Raw genomic sequence first — 26,634 nt, 5'->3', positions numbered from 1 at the left:
AACCACGCTCCAGAAATTGGAATTATAACTTTCTTATGGATACAGTGAAGGACTACGCAAGAAAATGGATAACAAGAGAACAAAAAGACATTGATTCTCTGTCAGCGTGGTTAGAGACCGTGAGGTGTTTAATTTTGAAACGTATGAAAGTTTAAAGTAGGTCAATGAGTGTCAATGCTAAATAAGTTTTCAGACCCCGACGTAGCAAAAGCATTGTTTACTATACATGACAAATGTGTTGTCGTACCAACAGACAAAGCCCAAAACAACATTGTTTTGGTCCGCAAAACGTATCACTCCCGATGTTTATTATCAGAGGCACACGTAGAAAATAATAGCAGTGATAAGACCTACACTGCTACTACATTGTCCAAAGAAGAGATAGTGGAAAACCATAAATCTGTGGTATCCTCTTTTGGTCTCTCTACCATATTGTGATTTACCGTCTATGTACTGGTTTCCTAAACTCCACAAGAATCCATTCAAACAATGCTACATAGCTGGATCTGCAAAATGTACAACCAAACCTCTTTCTAAACTTTTAACTTCTATACTCGCAGCTGTCAAAGTGGGTCTCCAGTCCTACCACAACACTTGTTACTACCGTAGTGGTGTTAGTTCAAAGTGGATCCCTAAAAATTCTTAAGATCTTCTGGAGACCCTCAATTCAAGATTATTATCAGAATATAACAGCATTAAAGCCTATGATTTTTCAACACTTTATACTTCTATTACCCATACTCAGTTAAATTCACGACTCCAAAAACATTATACGTCGTTGTTTCTTAAAAAAAAGATGGTACACCTAGATATAAATGTATAGTTCTTGGTAGAGATTCCTCATACTTTGTAAAAAAATAATTCCAAATCATCTGCCTAATATACAGGAGAAGATGTTTTCAAAATGCTGAAATTTCATATAGACAACATATTTGTTTAGTGTGGTGGACGCGTTTTTCAACAAACGGTCGGCATTCCAATGGGAACAAATTGTGCTCGTCTACTTGCTACCTATTCCTTCACTCATATGAGGCTAACTTTATAGCTGATCTGATCCGAAAGAAAGAATACCGTTTAGCTAGATCGTTTAATCTTTGTTTCCGCCATATAGATGACGTATTATCGTTAAAAAATCCTAGTTTCTGTGATTTGATACATCGCATCTACCTCAAAGAATTTGAGATAAAGGATACTACAGACACTGTGAAGTCAGCTTCATATCTTGACCTTCACTTAGAGATCGATGGTAAGGGAATACTATTGACTAAACTTTACGACAAACGTGATGACTTTTCATTCAGAATTGTCAACTTTCCTTTCATCTGTGGCAACATCCCTTCAGCACCTGCGTATGGAGTGTTCATATCCCATCTCGTACGTTATACCAGAGCTTGCCGAAACTACGCAGACTTTTTGTATCGCTGGAACTCTACCGAATAGGCCTCTGGAACAGGGTTATGTTGCTACAAGATTGAAATCATCACTACATAAGTTTTATGGTCGTCATCATGAATTCATGGATCGTTATGGTGTATCCATCTGCACCATGAATACTGATTTATTCAACGGGTCATGGTTTTCCTTTCTTCGTTTGTCTACACTGGACTTGACTTTTTATGAGCGGCGGGTGTTTCTAAAGAAGCAGAGGACGCTTACCCTACTGGTGCATCTGGTCCATGCTCCCAGTTTTTGGGGTAGTCCGAGTTGCTCATTTGCTTTCGTTACTTTGTATGTATGATTTTAGTTACTTTATGTTCTTTGTTATGTATGTCTGTTTTCCATGTCTGGTCTTTGTCTTTGGATTACATTCTTTTGATTACCGCTATAATCTTAGTTCCCTTAATTACTCTTATTAACAGCTGTAAAATTCTAACTAAATTTTTCTATTTTCCGAAATGATTTTCAAAGTAATACACTTACTGATAATTTTTCTTAACATTTCAGTACTTTGGCTACCAAAACTGTTGGCTACACTTTGTTAATACAATATTCCATTCAATCAATTTTCAACATTTTATTTATTTTCATAAAATGTTAGACCTAACACAAATATGACATCAATCAGACAAGACTCTCATACTTTGCCTCGTGGTATATATTCATTCTGACATGCTATAATGTATGATATGAAGCCATAATGAAACTATGAAATCTAATCAAATGAGCTGCTGAAAATCTATTTCATAATTATGTACAAACATTGATCTAATATAACCTCACATTAGTATTGATGCAATAAAGTTTTGTTAAGTATTATAAACTCCACTAATTCTTTGAATTTTAGGGCAAAGTGAGGTTTTCAAGATCTGTTACTATCCAACTCCAAGATTATATATTGCACATTTATATATTTCATGTAACCAAAACTGAAATTCATTAAACTGAAATGGCTCATGACCAGCATGCTCATAAAAATATTTTGCAAAACAGACAACTGATCTACATAAACAAACATGAACAATCAATCTTGCCAGTAACAATCTTACTACATCTAGCAAATAATGTGAAAAGAGAATTTCTGTTTTTGAATCTGGATTTAGAATCTCTGTATTTCATTGGATGAAAGAGATTTAATGGTCAACTTAAAAAATAAAAAAAGATATCAGTATGTTGCTTAACAGAAAACTGATTATAACTAAAAGCTTATTTCCCATTCTAAGCAACTAATCATGCACACAATTTTCTAAATAAGGGACAGTGAAAAATTGTCAAGTTTCCTACCATATTCATATAAGAATACAATTTTCCTTCATCTATATATTCATTAACATAATTCCTCTACTCTCGATGGCAAAATATAGATTTTAGTACTCCACCTAAGACACATGCAATTTCTGTAATATGTGATACACTTCTAAAAATGATACACATTTTCATTTTTGTTATTAAGTTGCTTTATGAGTCTATATGAGGATATGCATAATTATTCATTCCAATCTATCTGCTCTTAGGAGATAATCCACATTGAAAATCCAACAGTTTCTCTTGTATTTTATTGTCACTTACAGAGTTATCTCCCTTAATTTTGAATTTAGCTGTGCCTTCTATATAATTTTTATCTCCTAGGAACAGGGGTTACATGAAAAGCCACATGATAATTGTTTACTACAACATTTTAAACAAAATATCAAACCATGAATCACCTTTTGCATGATTCTTATCTTGAGTGCTACTTAAACAGGTTGCAAACACATTGAAACTCGAAACTTTACCATCTTCAGTGGAGTAATAATGTCAACAACTACTATTGAAGGAGAACCTATACTTATATCCTTTCTTCAGCAATCCTAAAAATAATTCTGATCAGTCTTTATGTTACTATTAACAATGGGTAACAAAAAGACTACACGTGAATAACTGAACACAAATTGTACATCTAACTTACAATAATATAAACAAGAAAAATGCATAAAATGTGATGGAATTCTGATGAATTAACAAAATTTCATATCATTTGTACAAATAAAATCAAACATATTTTACACCATTAAAATAATAACCAATACACAGAGATACAAAATGAGATGATTCTAAGATTAACAAGTGGAACAAGTAAATGAACCCAAAATTCATTGTTTATCCTCAATAATTAAACAAGTATACATAACAACATAGATCTTGCATTTAAATATTTAAAATACCAGTATTCCACTATTGTCAATGTTTCTTCTGCTCTACTAATCCATAGGTGTCACATTTAAATTCATTAGGCCCTGAAAAATATACTTGCAACCACACAATAATGTCCATGTCATATGATTCTTTACAAACATTTTATCCTGAAGTGCTACAGTTCATACATTTTTAACATTGTCAAAATAAACATTCTCAGTGTAAAGAAGAATTATTTTCTCCTTACAATGATATTACAAAATAATTGTCTTGGTCCAATTCCATTACTATCAGTTATACAAAACACTAGCAGCTCTCTAACACCTCAATTACATGACCAATGGATTTACCACCAGAACTTCCTATTGCAGTCTGAAAATAAATATAAGATCTAAGTAATAACAATATTCACAGCAAAGGCAATTTTCCATTCTATTTTGACACCTTAATTATATTTAAAAACAACATACAATAGTCAAGGTCAAATGAACCTTTTATTTTCTCTGTCTAAAACACAGTGGTAAGTATGCTGAATGTCGGAACCAATTCATCACATAACATAATTTTAATCAAATGAAAATGTTGATGAAATTTTTTTTACTTTCATTCACAGTGACCTGGTCCTTCGAACATAAAATCAATTGTGGCGTCTTCCTTGTCAGTCATGATTCCTTTAAAAAATTCATTTATATCTACCAAGGCTGATAAGGGACATTGAACAATAAAGTGCTCTATAGAGTGCAAGTTGATATAACTGCAAATATTGAATCCTGAACAGTTGGTGCACACTGAGTGTACATATAAGCCAGAGAAATCCCCATAAAACTTTTGATGCAGCACAGGCTTCTGCTACAGATGAAAGTGGTTCATGAGCTTAAAAATTTGAAATAAGACATTCACCAAAGAAAATCTAAATACATGGTTAAATTAAGCCAGGAACCCAGGAAATCAAAACTTAAATACCATGATATTGATCAAGAAATACTAGTAAGGAATGTTCTTGCCCACTTTTTAACAATTTATTCCTAAACATAAGGCCATTACCTACCAAAATGAATCCAAGCCTTCCTCTACTCAAATGAAAGCTTGTGGTAAAATTTCATTTGGATCAAATGACTATTAAAGTTACTGCATGATACCAGGTGTTTATAGACAACGACATAGAAATTTTGAGGTTTATAAAAAACTTCATACACTATCGAACTTACAGTTAGATTCATGAAGGATAAAAACTTTTTCAGTATCATGATCATATCATCAAAGTTTCCTGAAGGTAAATGTTCTTTTACTTGGTTAACAAACATCTGGAATAAAATAAATTACAAATTGAAAAAAAGTATCAAGAATTAGTACATGTTTTATCCTAAGATTTCATTGAAGTTTTATAGGATAGTTTATTGGTGAGAGAATAACCAAAATATAATCATGAGTGTAAAAAAAATCACAAAGATTTAATGTGTGCACAGAACTTATTCCATGCACCATTTAATCCTGAAGTGTTTCCAAAATTCTGTCACCATAAAAATCATTAGCTGCTAATTTTTTCTGCCAATTTTCAGAAATTAGAGCCAAAATGGACGCCCAGGAGAAAAATATTTGCTTTAAAAAAAAAAGGACAGTATAAAGTCCACTAATGGGTTATCTTTGTGAAGTCATCAGAATAACCCCTTCATTCATGACATACATGTATCCAAGATTCACTCTTGATGCATGTATAAAGCAAGTTTTTAGCTCTAGTCTTAGTCAGGATATGAAACCATTGGTCACTTTATATGTGCAAAATAGTTAAGTACTACTCCAGTAACAGGTGTTTAAAATTTCTGTCAAGAACTTTATATTACTATGCTCATACAGTGCCTGATTTTAAAACATGCTGACCTTTGTTCTTTGTGGTCTAATTAAATTTATCATAAGATATAATTTGATTTTTTATTTATGAATTTTTAACAAACTTGATTCTTTTTACCATGGCCCATTAATTGTGCCCCTTTCTATTATCTCTTGTTCTTATTTGCTCCTAAAATCGCCAATTGGTAATTTTTTTTCGTCAGATCAAATTAAAAATAGAAAACTGCGACATTGGTGAAGCCCAGTGTGATCCCTGAATTATATTTTGGTTATTCACAATAACCACTGACTACCCTTTAGTTAAAGAAATTTTCTCATTAATTAATTGTTATTTTCAATAAATTTAGAATTTGTGATCAGCAGACTTAAATTTCAAATCCTCAGTGATGTCAAATAAAGTTTATGTCACAAAAGAAAAGTGTTATGAAGTTATTGTGGAAAAAGTTCACGATTGAGATTACAGTGAATTACTGAAAATCATTACACAAGGAACAATTGTTAATTCAATGCTACCTATATAAGTTCAAATCACAAAACTGAATGTCAAAATCCATAGAAAAGTTATATAGCTTTGCTTGCATGGCACATGGCTGGAAATGATTCCTATGTACTTCCACCGACAGAAAAACACATTGTTTTAGAAATTATATAAACCTCGGCAAATTGTTTAATTTATACAGGATTTATATATATGCTTTCTTATGAAAAGTAAATTGATGAAAAAATACAAATTAGTATTCAAAACCAAAGTCATTAACCACCAAAAAGCTCTAAAAAAAAAACCATTATCATTATATAAGTACGAATATTACTGATGTATGGATGACTACATAAACTTACAGTATTATCTTGAATGACACAACCAAGTAATAAAGCAATGTATGATGCTACAATGCTATTCTCCATGTGTTTGCCTGCTCTGTGTAAAGCTAGAAAAGGAAAATGTGAAAAAAAGTAAAGTTAATCCTTTCTCAGTTAAATGAATTAAACATACACCCATGTTATCAATCATCATCAACAGTTTCGGTTTTTTTTTTCATATGTATTTGAAGTTTAAGTAAATCAAAATAAATGCTAAATGACACATGATGGGTGTGAAAACATTAAACTGTTATTTCTGGTGCGTTACTTAAAGGAATAGTGTAAATTTGATAAACAGACCAAAGATAAGAAAATGTCCACTTTAACTGCTAAATGATAATGATAGTCCCTTCATATTAGTTTAATTGTATTTTCAATATGTGTAAACCAATGACGTCTATCTCTGAACCAAACAAATCACAAAAAAAAAAATTCAGTTTAGACAGTTTAATAAATAAATTTCAACCAGTTGTAATTAATTATTATTATTTTTTAATTGTCTCCCTTAAAGTCACCTTTAGCAAATGTTTCCTCATCAGCGAGATCATCTTCTTTATTAGGTTTGAGTCTGTCCTCCACATCACCATTCTGTGCATCTTTGTTTTTCTTGGCAGAATTAACCACCCATTCCATACCGGCTTCTGACTCTTTCCACTCCCCTGATTTATTAGGAGACTCCTGAGGAGTTGTTGGCCCCTGGGAGAAATCCTGCTCTTCCATCTCCTTAGCCGTTTCAAACCTCTTACAGAATACCTGTCAAGAAAAATACTTACTTTTCTTGTTCTCAGTAAAACACACAAGAATAAATTGTTCAAGCAAATGAGCCCTATCAGAGGAAGTTAATAAAAATTCAAATAGAATTTAAATAAAAAACTCTTGCTGAATTAGTCCATTAAAAAATCTGATATTTTGCCTCATGTCATAAAATTTGTTCATTATTAAAACTTCAAACACATCCACTGTTCCTCAGAATCATCAACTTATTATATTTTTACTACAAAACTCATCAAATTCATTTTCTGGTATTAAACCTAGAAATACAATTTCATAGAGGTTCATGCACTTATATACCAGGAAAATGGTTGTTTTTGTCCCAAATTTAATCACAACTATGATTTTTGGGCTATCTTAGCTTCCTATTCATGAACATGTCTGGTCATACCTCTGAAAATGAAAACCAGTCTTAAATTCATTTTGGGTAAGAATCCTCGTTATAAACATTTATCAACATCCACTTCCTATTTTTAAATTATTGCAAGAAAACCAAATGTCTATGATCAAGTATCTCAAAGACTTTACAGCTCCATACCATTATGCAACTGCACATTTTTTGTGGTCATATAAAAAAAAAAATTGTACTTTCAGCTTCAGCAATATAAGAATTATATTTTCCCTTTCTATATTGCAGTTATCTCATTACTGCAATCAACCTGTGGGTATTTTCTATTATATTACAATACCTCAACAAGAGCTTTAGAAGCAGGAACTGTGTTCTTGTTACCAAGACAGTCAAATTCAAATGATCTGTGTGTGTTGGCATCTAATACCTTCCTCCTATTCACATTACAACCCTCTACCAGGTTTATTAATAAACCAAGACTCTGAAAATAAGTTTAAATATTATTATACAATACCAAAGAGAAAGAAGTGTATAAGTCAACAATACATTATATGTATTTTTTTTAGAAATCTGTTAGTCTTTATTATTAACTGTCCATAATTTCACCTGCAAATCTGGAATTTGATGATTCTCTACATTGAATATATGGGGCTTTCCTATCCCTAATGCATAATTCATTTGAAAATCTGTAAAAAATGAAAGAGAATCCATACTCTATTGACATTTCTTACATAAATTATTGGTGAATCAATTAAAATGTACAAGCATCAGAAATTTTACACAAACTAGTGATCTTTCTCATTTAAAAACCAAGAAGACTGACTAATAAAAGTTACCATAAATATTCCAATATTTTGACAAATTTCAAGAGAGAAATGGTATATCTAATAACCACTTAATATAAACAAAACTTACCAGTATGAGCATGTCATATCTCAGATCTTGTGGAACATATTGTGGTGTCTGTAGAATGGCTGTCAGCACTGTATGGACAAAATCTTCTTGCTCTCCTACTTTTGAACAAGCATATTCTGTAAAATAACAGCACATGTTCAGTTACCTTCCTTGAAAGAATTGCAATATCTAAGTAAACCAGTCATACTTAATACACAAATAGATTCACCTTCTTGCAAATCAAAATATGTATCTGTTAGCATTTTCAATTTTTGAGGAAAATGTAGTATTTGGGGATTATCCTATAATGAAACTATCACAAGCATAATCTACCCAAACTATTAGTAAATATAGCAATCAGTCACAATAGACCCAGTAGGCCTCCCAACTTTTCTTCTGTAACAAGGGTGCCTTAAAATGGAATGACTACTGTAGTGTGGGCAATGTTCAATACCATTTATTTACTCTTGACTGATAAAACACTGGCATTAAACATTTGTTGACTTGTTCAGTTCAACTGCTTAAAACTTAAAGAACACACAGTAAGGCAGACAATTTGAAAGATTTAAAACAAGAGGCTCACAGGAGCCTGAATTGCATACCTGGTAGAATTTTGCCTTTCAAAGGCATTAAATTTAACAAAGTTTTCCAACAATTTTGACTCAAGAAGTCTTTGGTAGGACTTATCATAAGGATTATTCCAACAATTGAAAGTTTCTTTCTATCTATCATAGACAGCACTCTACAGTAGTGTAGAACTGCCTAATTTTGGTCTTGTAATCTGATACTTTTTAACATTTTTCACTTTAAAAAATTGTCAGGCATATGTAAATCTATGTAACTAGAATAGCTCAAGCCAAGCCCTTTAGAATGCAGTAAAAATTTTCTGGAAATAATTTACCCACAATGAATTCAGTTACCATAGAAACCTTGCAAAAAATATGCTAAAATTTGTGAAAAAACTGATAAAATCAGGTTAAAAATAGTCAAATTTCCTGCAAAATATCTTAATTTTTTTTTATTTCATGCCCTGAATATCTCAAAACTTTTTCTTTGGAAAACTCCTTCCTCATATGGGCTTCGCCAGTTAGATTTTGAGCTATTTTACTTTGTAATCCACTTATCAAATTTAGCAAAATTGACTTACTTTCACTTTCACAATGAAGTCAAATTGTCATTGAAAAAAAGCCCCTTCAACATTGAAAATATATGAAAGATAGAAAAATACTTTTATAAGTCCCCTTTTTTTAAACTAAACCAAACTTTGGAGTGCTGGCATAGTTTTCAAGATATTGACTGAAAACTGCAAAAAAAAGTCACTTTTCCCCTTTCAAGGAGTCATCTGACAACTTTTATCCCTGAAGACTTTTGTAGTCCTAATAATAAGGATCAGTTCAGCTATAAAAAGAATTTGGCTAAACCTAACGGTTTTGGAGATATATGCAAAAAACTACTGTCTGACCCCTATGTTTTATTTTTAGTAACACCCCCCATGTTTTTTGACGGATCAAAAATCCCTAAATCAGTTCCATGCAGGATACACTAAGAAACATTCATACCAAGTTTGGTTCCAATTGGTCGAGTAGTGTCAGAGGAGAAGATTTTTTTAAAGAAATAACATGGAAAATAGTAAAAAAATTGTTGAAAAAGGGCAAGAACTGAAACATAGCTCAACAGATTAAAATGAAAATTTATCCTGAGATAGATCTCATCATGCTGAACACTTTCACCCCAACATTATTTAGCTAAACCTAATGGTTTTGGAGGTATATACGAAAAACTACTGTCTGACCCCTATGTTCTATTTTTAGTAATGGCAGCCATGTTTTTCAACATATCAAATACCCCTACATCAGTTCTATGCAGGATATCCCATGAGACATTCATACCAAGTTTGGTTTCAATTGATCAAGTAGTGTCAGAGGAGAAGACATATTTTGAAATAATTAACATTAAAAATAGCAAAAATCTTTGAAAAAGGGCAATGACTCCAACATGGCTTAACAGATTACAGCTAATTGAAAAAGACCAGATCCAATTTCAATACTAATTAAAGTAGGCTAGTGAGTAATTTAAATAGCTCTCTAGGTAGAAATCTGCCCTAACTTACACCAATGTGTCCTACTTAACTACCACAGAACACCTGTGTGATCTTTTGGACACTGCCTTTCAAGTTTGAATAGCTGTCAATTATGATGACCTTAAAAATCCCCAAATCAGTTCTATGCAGGATACCCCAAGGAACATTCATACCAAGTTTGGTTCTAATTAGTCAAGTAGTTTCAGAGGAGAAGAGTTTTGTATGATTGTTAACGACAACGACTGATGCCAAGTGATGGCAATAGCTCGCATGGCCTTCCACCAGGTGAGCTAAAAAAATCTCTTATGATTCTAAAAAATAAGATTTTTTATTTAGCCAAACAGTCAGCTTTTGTGTATTTTTTTGGTTGTTTTTTTTAGTTTGTTATTGCTGCATATATGGTTTAAGTTTAAATGTGTACAATTTGATTATAGATATTTTCAAAAGTTTGGCTGTTCCTGGTTTCTTTTGCTTGGTATTACAACAATAGGATATGTTTTATGCAAGTTAAATTTAAAAACTCTTTCTTTGAAGTTTACATCATTATGTGAATTTTTTTGGGATATGAAAATATATTGATTCTTGAAGCTAACTTTTCAATAAAGCAGTAAGCTGTCCCATTTTTCACTCTATTTTCTAACTGATTACTTTCTGAAACAGTTCAGTTATTTGGCCTACACTTCTACTCAAAGACTCAAAGACTGATCTTTCATAAAAATCTGTCATAAAAATAAGGTTTCATTGCAGAATTATGGCAAATCTTTCATACCATTTTCATGAGTTAAATTCAACAGCACTTTGAGGATAGCCAATACACAGTTATATACAACATAACCGTAGGATTCTTTGTCAACTTTCTGACTGTCTGGTAATGGATATATAGGCAGGAATTTCTGACAAATCTCTAATGCCCTGAAACAAAGTACCACAAATCACAATATTTAACTAACACAAATAGCTTAAATAATTCTATAGAAAATCTTAAGATAGAAATATAACTACCAATAATCTTGTTTCAGCAAGGGTAAAAGAAAATACTGTAGATAAACATACCTGCATATTTATTTGTCAATCAATACATGTGGAACACAAGCATGTCATGATTAAATACTTCTAAATAAAAAAAAAAAACAATCAGATTTCTATATGTAAAGAAAATTAAACATTATTTCAGAGCATCAAATTTTAAAATTATAAAATTGATGAAGTTTGAACCACTACACTCATTAACTGCATTAATTTACCTGGAACAAGACGAGCTGATGATTCCAGATTTGTAGGATAATAGGTAAGTCTGATTCTCAGGATTTACAAAAATTACCTACAAAACAGTATACATAAACAATAAAAATACTGTAAGCATGCTCTATATAAAAGGATACCCCACTTTTAACATGAACAAATCTGTTATTTGATTGTTTCCCTGTGTAGGTATTTAACATCAATTGTCTTCATAACCATAATACCTGATACTCCTATAAATTTCACAAAAACCTATTCAGCAGTTTAGAAGCAGTTGCAAAAAATATTTAGTTTAACATTTTCGGGGAAGGGGGTGGGGGGGGGGGGGGTGGTTGTGGATGTGTATGTGTGGGTGTGTGTCAACAATCAAGTTCATATATCAGGTGCATATAAATGACATTTTACCAACAATTGCATGAATATCAAACTATACGAGAGCCTGAAACACCCACCTAGTTCAATTTTTTTCACCTTTCCAAGAGCAGTGACTCAAACTAGAAAGCTCACTTGGCGATACCCCCACCTCCCTCCCCAGAAACCATCTAGGAGACCAGATAAGTGATTTAATCATGAATATGATGGAAAAACAAAATATGAGGTCCACAATGGCATCATGCAATAAAGAACCTGTGAAAGTCCATTGGGTGGTTTCAGTGCGATTGCGGATTAGAAGAGGGTCCCCCTGGTCGATAAATGACCAAGTCTATGTTTAGCATCAGGAAAGCCCAAACTCATTCAGGTGTGGAAAAAAAATAAGAGGTGAACAATGGCATCATGCAATAAATTAAAGTTAGGTTTTGTCTGCAAAAACATATGCTTCCCCTGTCACTCAGAAATGAAAGCTATGCAGGTATAGAAATCCAACAAAAATTAGGGGATAAAAAATTTCCTGTGCTTGCTGCATACCATGTTTCGTAAAATTTGGTCCAATAGTTTTCAAGGTAATGCACTGACAAGTAATTTATGAGGACTTTTGGCAAATTTCTAAGTTCAAAGGGGCATAACTCCTACAAAAATTGAGGGATCAAAATTTCCTGGTAATATGCACAACTAAATATGATGTTCTTGCTACATGTTTCATAAAATTGGTTCTGTAGTTTGAGAGAAGTTGCACTGACAGACAGACAGACGGAAAAGCCAAAAACAATATGACTCCCGACCAAAATAAGGGGAGACATAATAGTTGAAGTTTCAGCATTTTAAGAAGAGTTGTGGATTAGAACTGGAGACAAATGAACCCATGATCACTTTATACCTCCCACTTTTCAAGCAGGGGGTATAACAAGGAAATGTACAACTTCATCCTGAAGACTTTTGTAGGCCTTATCATAAGGATCATTTCATTCCTAAGTTTTCACTTTCCAGTATAGTTTTCAAAAAATTGGATAAAAACTGCAAAAAAAAAACCACCAACCACCATCACTTTGTATCTTTCAGGGCAATAACTTTAACAAGGAGATGTCCTACATCTTGACCCAATGAACTTTTGTAGAGCTCTTCAAGCCAAAGAAAGTAGGTCATCTTTATTTCTCTCCATCTCTCACAGACTTTACACCTATGTTCTATGCTATACATGGCGTCCACGTTTTATAAATGATCCCAGATTTCCAAGTGTAACTTTTGTGAAGAGCACCATAAGGAGCTTTCATATCAAAATTTCATTAAAATCTGTCAAGTATTTTTAGAGAAAATGTTGTTTGAAGAAAAGTTTACAGACAACAAAATATGCCAAATGATGACTATAACTCATACGGCCCATAGGGCAAGGTAAGCTAAAAATAACTTTTCTGATGCCTACAACACTTCAATCCAATTTTCAAAAAAAATGCAGAAAGGGCATCATATGTTAAGAAGGTTAAGAACTTATGTGAACTGTCTTATTTATAGCACTTACTCTATTCTTAAAAGATCAGTATTTTCAATACAGGTCTTTGTAAAAGATTACTTACATTTTCTAAAACCCTAAGACATCTGTCTGTTTTCTTGATATTAGCCAGTGTACTGTCATACAGTAATGTTGTATCATCACCTATTGCTTGGATACAGGAACATACTATCAACAGAGACAGTATATATGTTATAACATTAAAATTATATGAGAAAGGTGCTTGCTTAAATGCATTGGATATTTTTTTGATAACGAAAGCAAATTATTGGCACTTTTGCCCTATCCAGATATTGAAATGTAGCAAGTTGTCTTCCTTTGGTCATATGATCAACACAAATTCCCAAGTAAGGTCATGTTTTATAGAAGCACCAGATAAACATCATTTGATATTTGTGGTAAACTGATCATGGGGAACATCGAATTACTGATTATTTGGGGATCTTCAATTTGATTATTGATTTCAAGAGATTCGTTCATGAAGATTTTGTATTAATCCATCTTTTCTCTTGTCTGACTTGACTATTTATCTTCCTGTTGACAGACAATTTGTTCTTTTTTTAGCAAGTAACCTTGGTTTTGAAATGAATTTTTGATTTTGTATCATGTCAAGCTGTTTCCATAATGGTAAAATTCACCTTGGATCATTTTGGCCTCTTACCCATTTTTACATATAAGTTTGTATAAGATCTACTCTTGAAAATTTCTTATAACTTAGCACACTTGTGCAGCTAAAATATTCAGACTTGCTTAAATTTACTTAACCTAATAAAAAAATTCACCTAAGAAGGATGGAAAAAAAGTCGTACCATATCATAGCATTAGTTTTAAAATCAAATTATAAAACATACATACTTTCTACAAATGTATTCACTTTAGAAAATTTGAAATGCTTAATTTTGTGAAACATGGCAATATAGTTTTTAATTTTGTGAAGCATGGCAATTCAGTTTTTAATTTTGTGAAACATGGCAATTCAGTTTATCTACTTAAAACTCTTAATACCTGTATCAACAATATGATCCAGAGCACCAAGGGTGCGTAATTCTTCTTTAAACCATTCACCAGCTCTACGAGAGGTTAAACTCAGCAATGACTCCATAGCCAAGTTTCCAGTCTGTCAAATAAAAAGTTATTCAAATTTGAAGGAAAAGTTCTAACATGTGTCCCTGGTAAAAATCTGGTTTCTTTAACTAATGAGAGGAAACTCCATAAATCATTAGTACTCGAAGAATGCAACAGATTAAACGAGACAATTTTATTAAGTAAGACAATAAAATGCTTCATAAGCGGATAATTCAAAGAGTTCTTGTTTTACACACTAACACAATTAAAATACTTTTAAAAAAAATATATATATAAAAAAATATATATTTTAAAAAAAATCCCCATTCGACATTGATATTTATTTGTACTTAACATACAGAAACACTCTCCAAATCTGGCTGGTTTTCTGTTCCTGTTTCTTTTTTAAACTGAAAGTAAACTTCTTTAGCACGTTCAATATTTCTGTTGAGAGCTCTTTTTCCAGCAGCAGTCATCCCACCATCATTGTCTTGATTGTCGACCTCTAGAAGCCTTAACATCAGATTTAGACTGGATTTATCAAGATCCATATTCAGTCTATCTCTGCTCAGCATGAACATCAACAAAGCTGTACACAAAGCCAGACTCTAAAAGTTAAAAATAAATTAAGATTTGATTGATTATGGTTTACCATCCTACGGCAGATACTCCTTGGGAAAAACATGTCCAAGATTTGCAATTAAACATTTACCTAATAATTTTGTGACAAAATACATAGGGGATTCATGCATTATCTTGAAAATTCATCTGTCTACATATCTTGTAAGTACAATTTTGTTTTTCGTCCTTTTATATATTTAAATTGGTTATCACCAGGCTCAAGAAGATCGAAATACTAACTTTTTTTTAATGAATTCAAGCCCAAGGTTCCTATCAAGGTATGGACTCTTAAGGAATATTTTTATTTTGATCAATACATTTTTATTCAAGTTATTGCCCAGAACCAGAAAATGTTTGTTTAATGTCCCCAATCCCAAAATGGCTAAGAGTCATAACCACCAAAATCAATAACTTTAATTTTCCATGGTATTGAACCTTGCATTTAAGTTTTAGAGAAATCTGTACACTTGTACTCAAATTACATTCTTGAAATCACAATGTTTGTCTTTTAACGCTTTTAGCCCCTAAGGCACAAAGGTCATAAAACCCAAAAATTTTAGTGGAATGAAAGCTTATACATTTCATACAGCCCTATACACTTACATTCCCAAGCTCATATGTGAATGAAAACAATGACGACGACAATGCCATAATATTTCATGACTGCATTTTTTTTGTGGTCATATAAAGTAGTACCAAATAAAATTCACACACAGTCTGTTCATGTTGTAGAAGAACCCACCCAACAAACAATATTTCTTTGGTATACATATGCTATATTTTATGTAACAATAGTCCTTTCTGCATTTAGATCTGTATTTTTGAGAAAACCACAAATTCAACACTCACTTAAATTAACTAAATAAAGAACTATTACTTTTGCAAAGTGCCAATTTTGTACACAATTTAAATAATTTTCATCTCAAAAGTGAAACAACTGAACGACAATCAAGGACTGGTAATGTGGTGACTGTTTCTGAATTACAAATACAAGTGAATTTGGTGGGTTTTTGACATGTATGAATCATCCCTGTCTACTTATGGAGAAAACTGTTAAAAAATGAAGTGTGGGAAACACTGCTCGCAACCTCGCCAAATACGAGTAGGTATGTATTTTGGCGAGTTCTCATTTGCTTACACTCGTCAATTTGGTGACTGTCATTTCATTGGCAAGTTCCAAGAAAACTTAACCAGCCATTAGGTTATTTAGTAAAACATCCCTTAACACCATTCAGTAAAAGTATGTTCCCTACATTTTAAGAAGTTTAGCTTGAATATGTCAAGTGAATTTTGGCATGATACATGTATGCACAATTTTACTGACTTGTAAAGCATTGTTTACGACCTGCCATTTTAATTTCTGGTTAACCGGATGTGCCAAAACCTAAGCGACAGTCTTGATCTCATATTAGTATTCAAACGAAATTATCTTGGTAATTAAAGATTTGTTACCTTGCAAATTAGTTGCTTATTGTCAAATAAAAATGAAAAAGAGGCAAATGATTTTATTGTTTCATAATGATGAATCCGTTGTAATATAATTTTATTTTTAAAATATGAGTTCAGAAACGGATTACTTATTTTGTTACTGTAAAGTACATGAAAAACTTAAATGAGAGGGAATTTTCGAAAATGGAAAAGTTTTTGACAAATTTAAAAACAAATGAAGAGATAGTTGAAGAAAGAAAAAGAAAGGTAGAAGGGAGTCAAATCCAAGAGAAAACAGATGATAGTACAGAAAAAAGTTGAATTTATATTTGGCTAGCAAGATCAATATTCCACTAGCCAGAATGGCAAGTTGGGGGAAAAAATGGTTTCTCACACCGAAAACGAATCTGTTTTTATTAACAAATTTTAAAAATAACCTTCTACAATGACATTGTAATATTAATTGACTTACTGGATCTGAGCCTGCATCATGAAGGTTACCAAAGATAATAGAAACTTGTCCATGAGCTCTCAGGTGCATCCTGAAGGCTGGTAGTATACACTTCTGTGCTAGACCAATACAACTGTAAACATGATGATATAATTTCAAGTCTAAGTACTGGAGTTACATACAGAAATCACACAGCTTCAATTCAATGAGTTTTAAATACAATCATTATCGTTTGACCATTTTTATTTCACAAAATACTTAAAAAAAAACATTATTTCTGTTGAAAACAGAACATCTCATCTACAATGCAACTACATAATTCCATGTGAGCCATCCAACTTCTTTCTGAAAAAATGTTAGACCTAGGACCTAAACTACACCTTGATGACAAGGAGAAGTTTAAACATATTCTGTTTGAAAAATAATGATATTGACACTTTTTCCATGTTATCTATTACAAAAACTTTTCTCTGTCAAAGACAAATGGGAGAAATGAGCACAAACAGGCAGAAGTTTTTGCTCATTTCTCCCTTTAGATTACACACTGGTGGTTTATACCCACTTGTCCTACATTTGTAAAAAACATACATCCCACTTGTCCTGCAAAATTATTTTGACTAATTAGATAATTATGTTTTTATAAAGTGTTGGTAGTGTTATAGTCTTTTCCATTAATTGGCAATAAATCTGTATCTGAAGTACAACAAAAAAGGCAAAATGATATTCAATAATTTAAAAAAAAATGTATTAACCAATTAACTAGACAATGCCGATGTGAACATGGACACAGTTCCGTTTTTCCGACTACGTAACCGCACAAGTGGGATGACACCACACTGGTTAGACCTATAATGAAATTATGTTAGTTTGCCCTACCTACTCATACAAAATTGCCCTACCCAAAAAATTCCACCAGAAATTGTTTTTTTATCTAAAAAAAAAAACAAAACAAAACAAAAAAAAACCTTATAAATTTGAAATCTGAATCTTAAAATAAAATTATTAATAGGATAATTAATTGGAAGAAGTGAATAACGCCTAGATTTAACAAGTGGGCAGAACTTGTTCCGCGCAAACAAATTGATTGTCCCATTTATTATAAGGATTGTCTTCATAATTTATTGATCTGCTCAACATGAATTTTAAATTCTGTCATCGGCGGATCGATATCAAAATTGTAATGTATTGGGGGGAGAAAGTGCAAGAGTGAAATTACTGAATTTATCTCACAATGTGAATTATCAAAATTTATTTACACTGGGAACATTCGATAAAACACAGCTATATATATAATAATATACTTACTACCCACAGTAAGCAGTAGGAATCAAGGAAAGGGAAAACAAACACCATATAATTTAGATCTTAACCATTCTATATGAATGTACAAAAACAGACCTGAGACATCTTGTAGACATAGGTTCCCCTTCCTTCAGACCAGCTAGTAGATATTCTATATCATCCGAGAACTCCTGAGTCTCTCCATGTTCCTGGACTTCATGTGCCTCCTTCACATTCCTCACAACTGTATACAACTATAATGCATACATTTATAATATCAGAAGTAGTTTAATACAAATATCATTTCACATTACTTCATAAACCCTCGAATACCATCTTTGTCCTTATTGTTATGAGAAGTCCATGACAAGTTCAGAGGTTTGAAAAAAAATAAATCTAACAGTTCTTAATCTCACGTTTGGTTTGTATATTAACTGAACTTTTTAAAAAATTTTCTTTAATAGCTTCATAAATCAAAGATACCTCCTTATGTTCCTTGTGAACATGTACGGATACATGGGGATCTTCATCTTTCTTTCCCCAGTGAACAGATCTGACAAGGTGTGGCATCTCTGCTGGGGAGTTCTCCCTCGAACCAGTACCAGTCTTCTTCCCTGCCTGGGGAGTAAGTGTTGGTGGGCCCTCAGCCTCTCTTTTCTTCTGTAATGCAATTTATACGTTAAAGAATGTGCTGGTTTAGAATAACAGAGCTTTATTGACCAAGGACATTATCAACATAAAACTAATGGTAAAGGAGGTTCTTACAAAATTGTTTAAGGTATGTTGTTGGTGAACAGGTTAATATATACATACAAGTTACAATTTCTACAACTTATAAAATGATTATTTAATCATCTGGCATATGTGATTATTTGAATTTCCAAGCTATCTTAATATATATAGTTTTAAAAAATTCCATATGTATGTACATGTTTAAGAACATGCAATAGGACTTAATACAAGTTGATAAGATCTGGTGCAGAATATTATGTACATATGTGAATACACTGTTGAAAACCATGAGTCATTATTTATGGAAAGCAGCAGGACAAAAATTGCATACACTAATTTTAGAGCAAAAACTGAGACAACAAATGTTTTTGAACTAAAAGTGTCCATCTAAAAATTTATGTAAATAATCCATGCTAAAAGAAGAATTGTTCATGCTCACTAATTTTCATACAACTAAAATAAAGACAAATGAAGGATAACAGTCTAAGTAGCCACTGATTGGTTTAATCTACTATCAGTGTAGCAAGCCAGTGAACAATCTAACTATATTAAAGAGATTCATTCACTATCCCAAATAATGACACCAAAGATGACTGAATACATTAGAACCTAACTTCTGCTGTAGCATGACTGAAGAGGTAGTCTTCATTATAAAGATAATGAACAATTAGTCACAACTGATACAGAGGATGCAATTCAATAATTAATGTTATATAGTACATTAACTATTAAACAGTTAAATGCTTACTAAAGGAGAATATTAGAACAGAATAAATATACCAAAGAAGTATGCATGTACATGTAGTAAAATAGGGTCAGAGTAACACATCTAACAACATTTATGATACAGATAATTAAATAACTTATGACTGTGTGTGCAATTCCAAATGCAGGCTTCATGATTTTGTGGAAGTAACTAATTTTCTGACATCATTGATATTGTATTGAAGCTTTTAACTTTTTTGGTGCTCAGAAACCATATTCTTATTTTTTTATAAAGAAAAAAATAGTCTTTTTCAAATTTATGGAAGGAAAAAGGTTTTCAATTTTTGTTAATACAAAATCTGAGACTAGTTCAGCATTTATAATAGATCACAAAGAGGTGTGCAAGGTCATTTGATTAAGTGTTTATAAACGTAGGCATGTGAAAAATATGTGTATGAAAATGTTAATTTGTAAAATAAATATTGTTGTAAATAGTTAAAAACTTGTGTATAGATTGAAAATGTGAAAATAAACTTAAGTCTGCAATATATGCTTATAATTGAAACAAACTCGGTAGTCAAAAGATGTAGCCATTATAATTTTGAACATTATTTTTTTTTTCATAGAATGCAAGTTTCTTTTATTCCGTCTTTTTTTTTTTTTAATTTGTTGTTATTATCATAAAATTTGTAACAATTCTGGCATTTTTAATAGCAGTAAAAATTAAATAGTAAAACAATTGTAGCTATTGCAGAAAAATGTATTGACCTCTAACTTTGCTTGGTTAATATGATTTACTCAAGTCTATAAAACTTCTTAACTGACCTAATCAATATGCTATAATTGTGTAATATATAACTGAGATTTCTGAACACCAATTAACACAATTAAAATGACTACTAAGCAAAGCAATATGCACATTTTTGTTAGTTGTTACCCTCTCCTCTTCATCCATATCTGACTGCCAGGCTGATCGAGCATTGTACACAGCTTTTGATGGGGACTGTAAAAAAAGTACCAGAAATAAACAATACTTATATAAGTATGACAATTTTTTAAAAATGTTACTTTACCAAAACGTAAAACATTGCTTATAAATGAAAGTTTTTGTAAGAATCAGGGTTTGGGAAGACAAGTAATGGTCCCTTCACATAAGAGAAATTGATATGATTTGTCAACAAATGGTCCCTTGAAATTTTGAGAATCTTTGAAAAAAAAACCTGAAAATGGCCCTTTCTCAAAATTTCCTTCCCAACAACTGAAGAATCAGGCAAAATTGGAAAAATCAGAAACTTCAAATCAAAAACCCATCGCTCCGACAATATAATTTCACTGAAGATGCTTTCTCTATCTGAAAAGACCATAATTTGATCTCTGCATCACTAAATTCGCCCGGAATTTTTCAATGGAATCCACTGAAATGTTCATTTTCAGTAAAATCTTATCTTTCTTTTTCAATGATTCTGATGGTGCAAATAGTCAAATTAAACTTTCAAAAAGTTGGATTTTTTCACACAGTTTCACCCACTGCCTGATAATATTGTAAAGACAGACACTTAAAATCAACACAAGCTTTAATCAAATTATTATTTTCAAAACAAATTTGAAACATCTTCACAAAGACATACGAAATAAAAATTATCAATAACACAGGAAATTAAAATGATTCAATAACATATGCACCATTCTCAACTCTTTTTTGAATACATGTACTGTTAGCATAGGATTTAAATACATGTACATTTTCAACTTTATTTTCTCAAACTCAACAAGTTTTTTTTTTATTTTGAATAACAAGTATATGCATGCCAAAATCATTTCATGCATCTTTTTGCCATTTAATACCAATAGATTTGCATAATAATCAATTCATCACCTTCAGAAACAATTTAATACCCAAGTATTACCTTCTGTAGAGAGGGTTTCTTTTGTAGTTCTGCCACACGGGAATTTTTAGATCTGAATATTTTCCTTTCTCTGACAGGTTCCTTAACCTTTGCTGAGTCCTGTGAGCTATCAATAGAACCTTGACTGCTGGACAAGAGTTCCTGAGAGCTATTTCCTTCTTCCATAGGACTGCCTATAGTTTCTTGAGATTCTGTAATGGAGGGTTCTTCAGGAGTTTCAACAAGTGGTGCAGTGAGGAACTCTGGGGGAATAGGATCTGGTTCCTCAGCTTTACCAACGATGTCTGGCATTTCTGACTCATCGCCAGAATCAAATCCAAATGAGTTCTCAGCCATATTTTGAGAAGTTTTCTCTTTTTCTGCAACAACATATTCATTTTGTAGAGGTGGAGGTGGTGTTTCCTCCTTATAAGATTCTTCTTTGACGTCGTCATTATTCAGAAGTCTGTTTTTACTTTTGAATATTCTGTTTTTCCTGACACTAGTACTTGCTACAGTACCTCCCCCAACATTGGGCTTAGTTTTCCGTGTAAAGGATCGTGGTGGTACAGGTGCAGCAGAAGAGAGATCAGAACTCTCCTCTGTCAATTCAAATGCAGAGGCATTTATGTTCTGATTCAGATTCTTTATTTCTTGGTTTGCAAGTTCAGCTGCTTCAGCCAGATTTGAAGCTTGATTCAAACAGGACATTTGTTCCTCTTCCACAGGCTTATTGGGACCTCTTGGTTTTTCCTTCAAATAAGACTTCAGCCCTGGCACAGGTGGGACCTTAGGTGAGCATACTACAATGACTGTTGACCCTTTAGCATGTTTTATTTCTGATTTCTGTAAAACTTTACTGTTATCCAGTCTACCAACAGGGTCGTCACTTTTCTGTGTGTATTTGAACTGACTATATACTGCAGGGTCCATGTAATGACTTCGGAAATTCAAAACTGTTAAACCTTCCTCACTGTCTTCCTCAGAATGCAGTACATGAGTTTTACTAGTTATCATTCTAGGAACATTCTGATGTTTTTTCCGAGTATATGTTCTCTTCCCTCTTCCTCTTGAGCCCCCAAATGGATCTTCAGGTTCTGGTGAGTCAGCAAACACATCCCTGCTTGATCCTTCTTCTCTTTCTTCTTGGGTAGATCCTTGTTGAGAATCATCTTTCTTTTTTCTGGAATAAGTTCTGACAGGGCGTTGTTTGAAATTTGACAATGGGACGTCATCTTCATCTTCTTCCATAGGGACATCCGCTTCAGGTCTTTGTTCTTTCTGAGTTACTTTAATATTTGGTATAGCAGGTCTACCTAAGCCACCTGATGCAGATGGAGGAGGAACATTTACAGGAGCTGGAGCAACTTCCTTTTTTACTTCACCATCTTCAAAGTCAAACGAAAATGGATCACTTGACTCAGTTTCTATTTTCACTTTTTTGTACGTGACTTCAAATGGATCATCCTCTCTCAGACGACTGAAAGAGGTCTTTCCCCATTTCGTCTGAGATGCTGTTGGACCACCAGCATTTGGTTTCAATGCATCATCAAACGCCTTACTTTGAGCAGCTTCTCTTGATGCCCTGCTGTAAGTTTTAACTGCTGGTTTAGAGGCCATATTTCTGATCTAGAATAAAACAAGTGCAAAAATTAATTCGACATTTGCATAAAAAATCTACAACCACTTTTTAATTTACCATTGGAGTATGTTCAACATTTGAACAGGAATCCAATGAAAAATCATAAGGAGAACAGTTAATTCTGACTGATGCTTTATGCACAGAAAAACATTACAGTAATAACATTGTTACCACATACTAGTAATGCCATCAATGAAGATTCGGCAGAAGAATACACACATAACCCCAAACATTTTACACTTACCATGCTACAGAAATATCAACCTCACTGTTTATTGCTTTTGCACTTTTAAATGTTTTCTAGCTGGAAGCTGTGAATGGTATATGCAATATAACCCCCTTTTTTCCCCAAAGGCATAAAATGGTGAATCCTGATCAACAAAAGAAAACAGAAGAAGATACAGATTTACATCAATAATAAATGCAATGCAAACCCTTTATATGTAACTATATTACCTATGCGTAAACAAGGATGTGTACCGATGTGTAGCAAAAGGAAATGTCACAAATTTTTGTCTTTAGCTAATTTTTTGCCTTTTGGCTTCAAAATGCCAATCAATTCTAATACCAAGTCTCAAGACATTGCCAACATCGACTGAAAATAAAGTAGTTTTAAATAGCCAATGATAAAAAATCCATGATGTTATTTTTTTTTAATTGCAATATATACTGAATTTTTCCAGTTATGGATTTCAAAAATTAGAAGTCTGTAGAATATTACCTCAAACAAATATTTAAAGCAGTAGCTGGACTTTAGCTTTAAGTTTTTACTACAGCCTGAATAGAAGTGTTTAAATTACAAGAAAATCTGGACACACAGCTTGAAGTTTTTTTTTGGAAATAAATATTCATCTTAATGGTACGATTACACTTTAATTATTAAGTTGTTAATCCAAGACATTCAAATAAATGGGAAGCCATTTAGAAATGTCAAGTCCATATGCCAAAGTGATATGTTACTCCTCTCAAATTCAAATATTTTCAAATACACAAATGAATACTTGAAATGCCTTCAAGTACCTGTTCATTAGAAAATTTTGAATATTTTGTTAAAATGCAAAGATGATAGTGGTTTTGAATTATATTTCGGTGGTCTACCTTACTGATTGCATTTCCTTGATCTCAAGTGCTCAAATGTTTGTAAAAAAGGATAACTGTCTCACCCTTCCCACATTTTCTAAAGTTATCGAAATTTTAACTCACAGAAATAATGAATTTAGAGAACTAATTGCAGAAAATAAGTACTACCTTCTCAATAACCTTCATTGATAAATATAGTACAAAAATAGAAATAAAAATAAAGATTTTTTAAGAGGACAGCTTCATTATTCATTGCAAGTCCATATCTAAACCATAATAAGGCACCAATGATGAGCAAGAACTTTTAGACAAAATAATTGATATTTAATGGCTTGTTTACATATTTCAAACGGGTTCATGGTCAAATACTGTTAGAAAGATAAAATTATGGCTATAAAACTGATCAATTTCATCAGTAAAAGATCCCGTTTTAACAATTAAGTCAAAATTATCTTGTAAAAACACATAACAGAAATTGAGGTAAGATAACTCTTACAAAGAGAAAATAAGCACTCGATTTTGTATTTCTTTGTCATTTCATGACACTTAGAATGTGTAACTGAAGGAGAGAGGACTAAATCACAACACCAATATATCAATTAGACATGTATACCTCTAAAAGTAGCAAAAGTGGAACATAAACATCGGCAAGTGGCTACCGCCTGTACAGCGCCATTTTGAAAGTCTAACAATAACATCACAACGCACGCGCACTGAGGTCGCACTGTGTCTTCAAGGCGATATATTGTAGGTTTAGTTTCGAACTAAATTAAAGGGGAAGTAACTTTGAAATTAGATTTTTTTTCAAGAAGTATGCATTATCTATCTTTGACCAATGAATCTCAACAGAAATATAGATGTAAATTTTCACTGAATTTAATTTCGTGATAACTGAGCCTAAGTGTTAAGATAATTTTAAATTTTATAGTGATAAGTGAAAGTTTCCATATTATTTCTCAAATAGATTTTCCTATTAGTTTAAAAAATTATGATTTTTAAAATAAAACCTATTTTGAGTCTTCGGTAATTCTTTTGCCGATTAAAAACTCTGGACCTTGTTAACATTCTTTCGGGCTCTTAAAGAAAATGAGGTCGCTGAATATTTTTTCTTGTCATTTCTAAAAAAAAAATGATATTCTCATTGCATTTGTATAGAACATTTTCCTAACTTATTACTCCCATTTCCGAAAAGGAACTAAATTTGTATACGTTTTTTGTTTTGTTTTTGTTTTGTTTTATTTTTTGTTTTGTTTTGTTTTTTGTTTGTTTGTTTGTTTTTGTTTGTTTTGTATTTTCAAAGTAGATCTCTGCCTTAAAACCAGACAGAAGCTTATGATAACTGATTCATGCATTTCTTAATTCCAAAATTTTTGTTGATTGAACGTTGTTTACTGAAGATTTTAGCACTTAGAATTTGGTTGCATTTACGAGAAACTTCACGATAAATAGCAGATCCTAGGAAATTAATATCAGAGTTGTTTTAATGACGTAACAAATCTAGTTGAATAGAGATATGATGAATAACTCCCTGCCTGATTTTTAAGCAGACCTATTCTTATAAAGACATAGAAGAACTCTATTCGTGTGTGAAATCCTATAGATATAACTATAGTATGAGGAGAAGGACAAGGAGTACCTTTCTTCTTCCCTTCACTTTCTCCTTCTCCCGACCCTCTCTCCTTAATTATTGGAGCTATATGCAAGCAAGATAATGTTTTATGGAAACTTCGGAAACAACATTTTGATTTGTATAAGGGGGAGCTAAAGGATGAAATTTTCTACCCTGCGTTTTTATTTTGAGCCTCAAGACATTTCCAACATCGATTGAAAATAAAAGTGGTTTTATATATACCTTTTTAATACAAAAACAATGTTAGGACAATAATGATGTATCCTGTCTTTTATTTTTTTCTGATGGCATGTCCTGTCTTTTTATTTCTACAAAATTTCAATCCTGCTTTTTGTTTTTTGTTTAAAATTTCACCCCCTTCTAAGGATCAAATGGTAGTTCTCATAAAAGAGATGTTGCATGTACTGAGCTGCAATAATTGTATAACAAATGAAGAAATGAAAAAAAAACATGTAGTTATCATCATCTAGCCCAAATGCCTTAGTTTCCATATGGTATCAAAAATTGTAGGAACACTTACGAAGTGAAATACGAAAATGTACCATTATATGAATCATTGTAGTTTTTTTGA

General features: G+C 32.2%; 1 protein-coding gene across 5 annotated transcripts; it reads right to left on the bottom strand.

Annotated features, from left to right (window-relative positions):
• Positions 1-1,999: 1,999 nt before the first annotated feature.
• LOC148619300 (wings apart-like protein homolog) lies at positions 2,000-25,175 on the bottom strand. Of its 5 annotated transcripts, none has more exons than XM_088579028.1 (17): positions 25,047-25,175; positions 21,733-23,340; positions 20,745-20,828; positions 18,872-19,048; positions 18,506-18,642; positions 17,129-17,240; positions 14,967-15,215; positions 14,548-14,659; positions 13,607-13,710; positions 11,660-11,736; positions 11,185-11,327; positions 8,357-8,472; positions 7,782-7,922; positions 6,837-7,074; positions 6,301-6,389; positions 4,821-4,916; positions 2,000-3,984 (listed from the first exon to the last, which is right to left on the bottom strand). In XM_088579028.1, exons 2-17 carry the CDS (start codon positions 23,329-23,331, stop codon positions 3,919-3,921), a joined length of 3,540 nt encoding a protein of 1,179 aa, XP_088435154.1. In that variant the 5' UTR covers positions 23,332-23,340; positions 25,047-25,175; the 3' UTR covers positions 2,000-3,918. The 5 variants fall into 5 exon arrangements, with proteins under 5 accessions (XP_088435154.1, XP_088435157.1, XP_088435155.1 ...); XM_088579031.1 differs by having other exon boundaries at positions 20,763-20,828; XM_088579029.1 differs by lacking the exon at positions 25,047-25,175 and adding an exon at positions 23,810-23,948.
• Between the last annotated feature and the right edge of the window lie 1,459 nt (positions 25,176-26,634).

The sequence above is a fragment of the Perna viridis genome, chromosome 4 (assembly GCF_037379345.1).
Source record: "Perna viridis isolate PV_CMFRI_1.1 ecotype Kerala chromosome 4, ASM3737934v1, whole genome shotgun sequence".
In the NCBI taxonomy this organism is placed as follows: Eukaryota; Metazoa; Mollusca; class Bivalvia; order Mytilida; family Mytilidae; genus Perna; species Perna viridis.
Note: the sequence above shows the minus strand (reverse complement) of the source record. Positions and strands in the feature narration are given on the sequence as shown.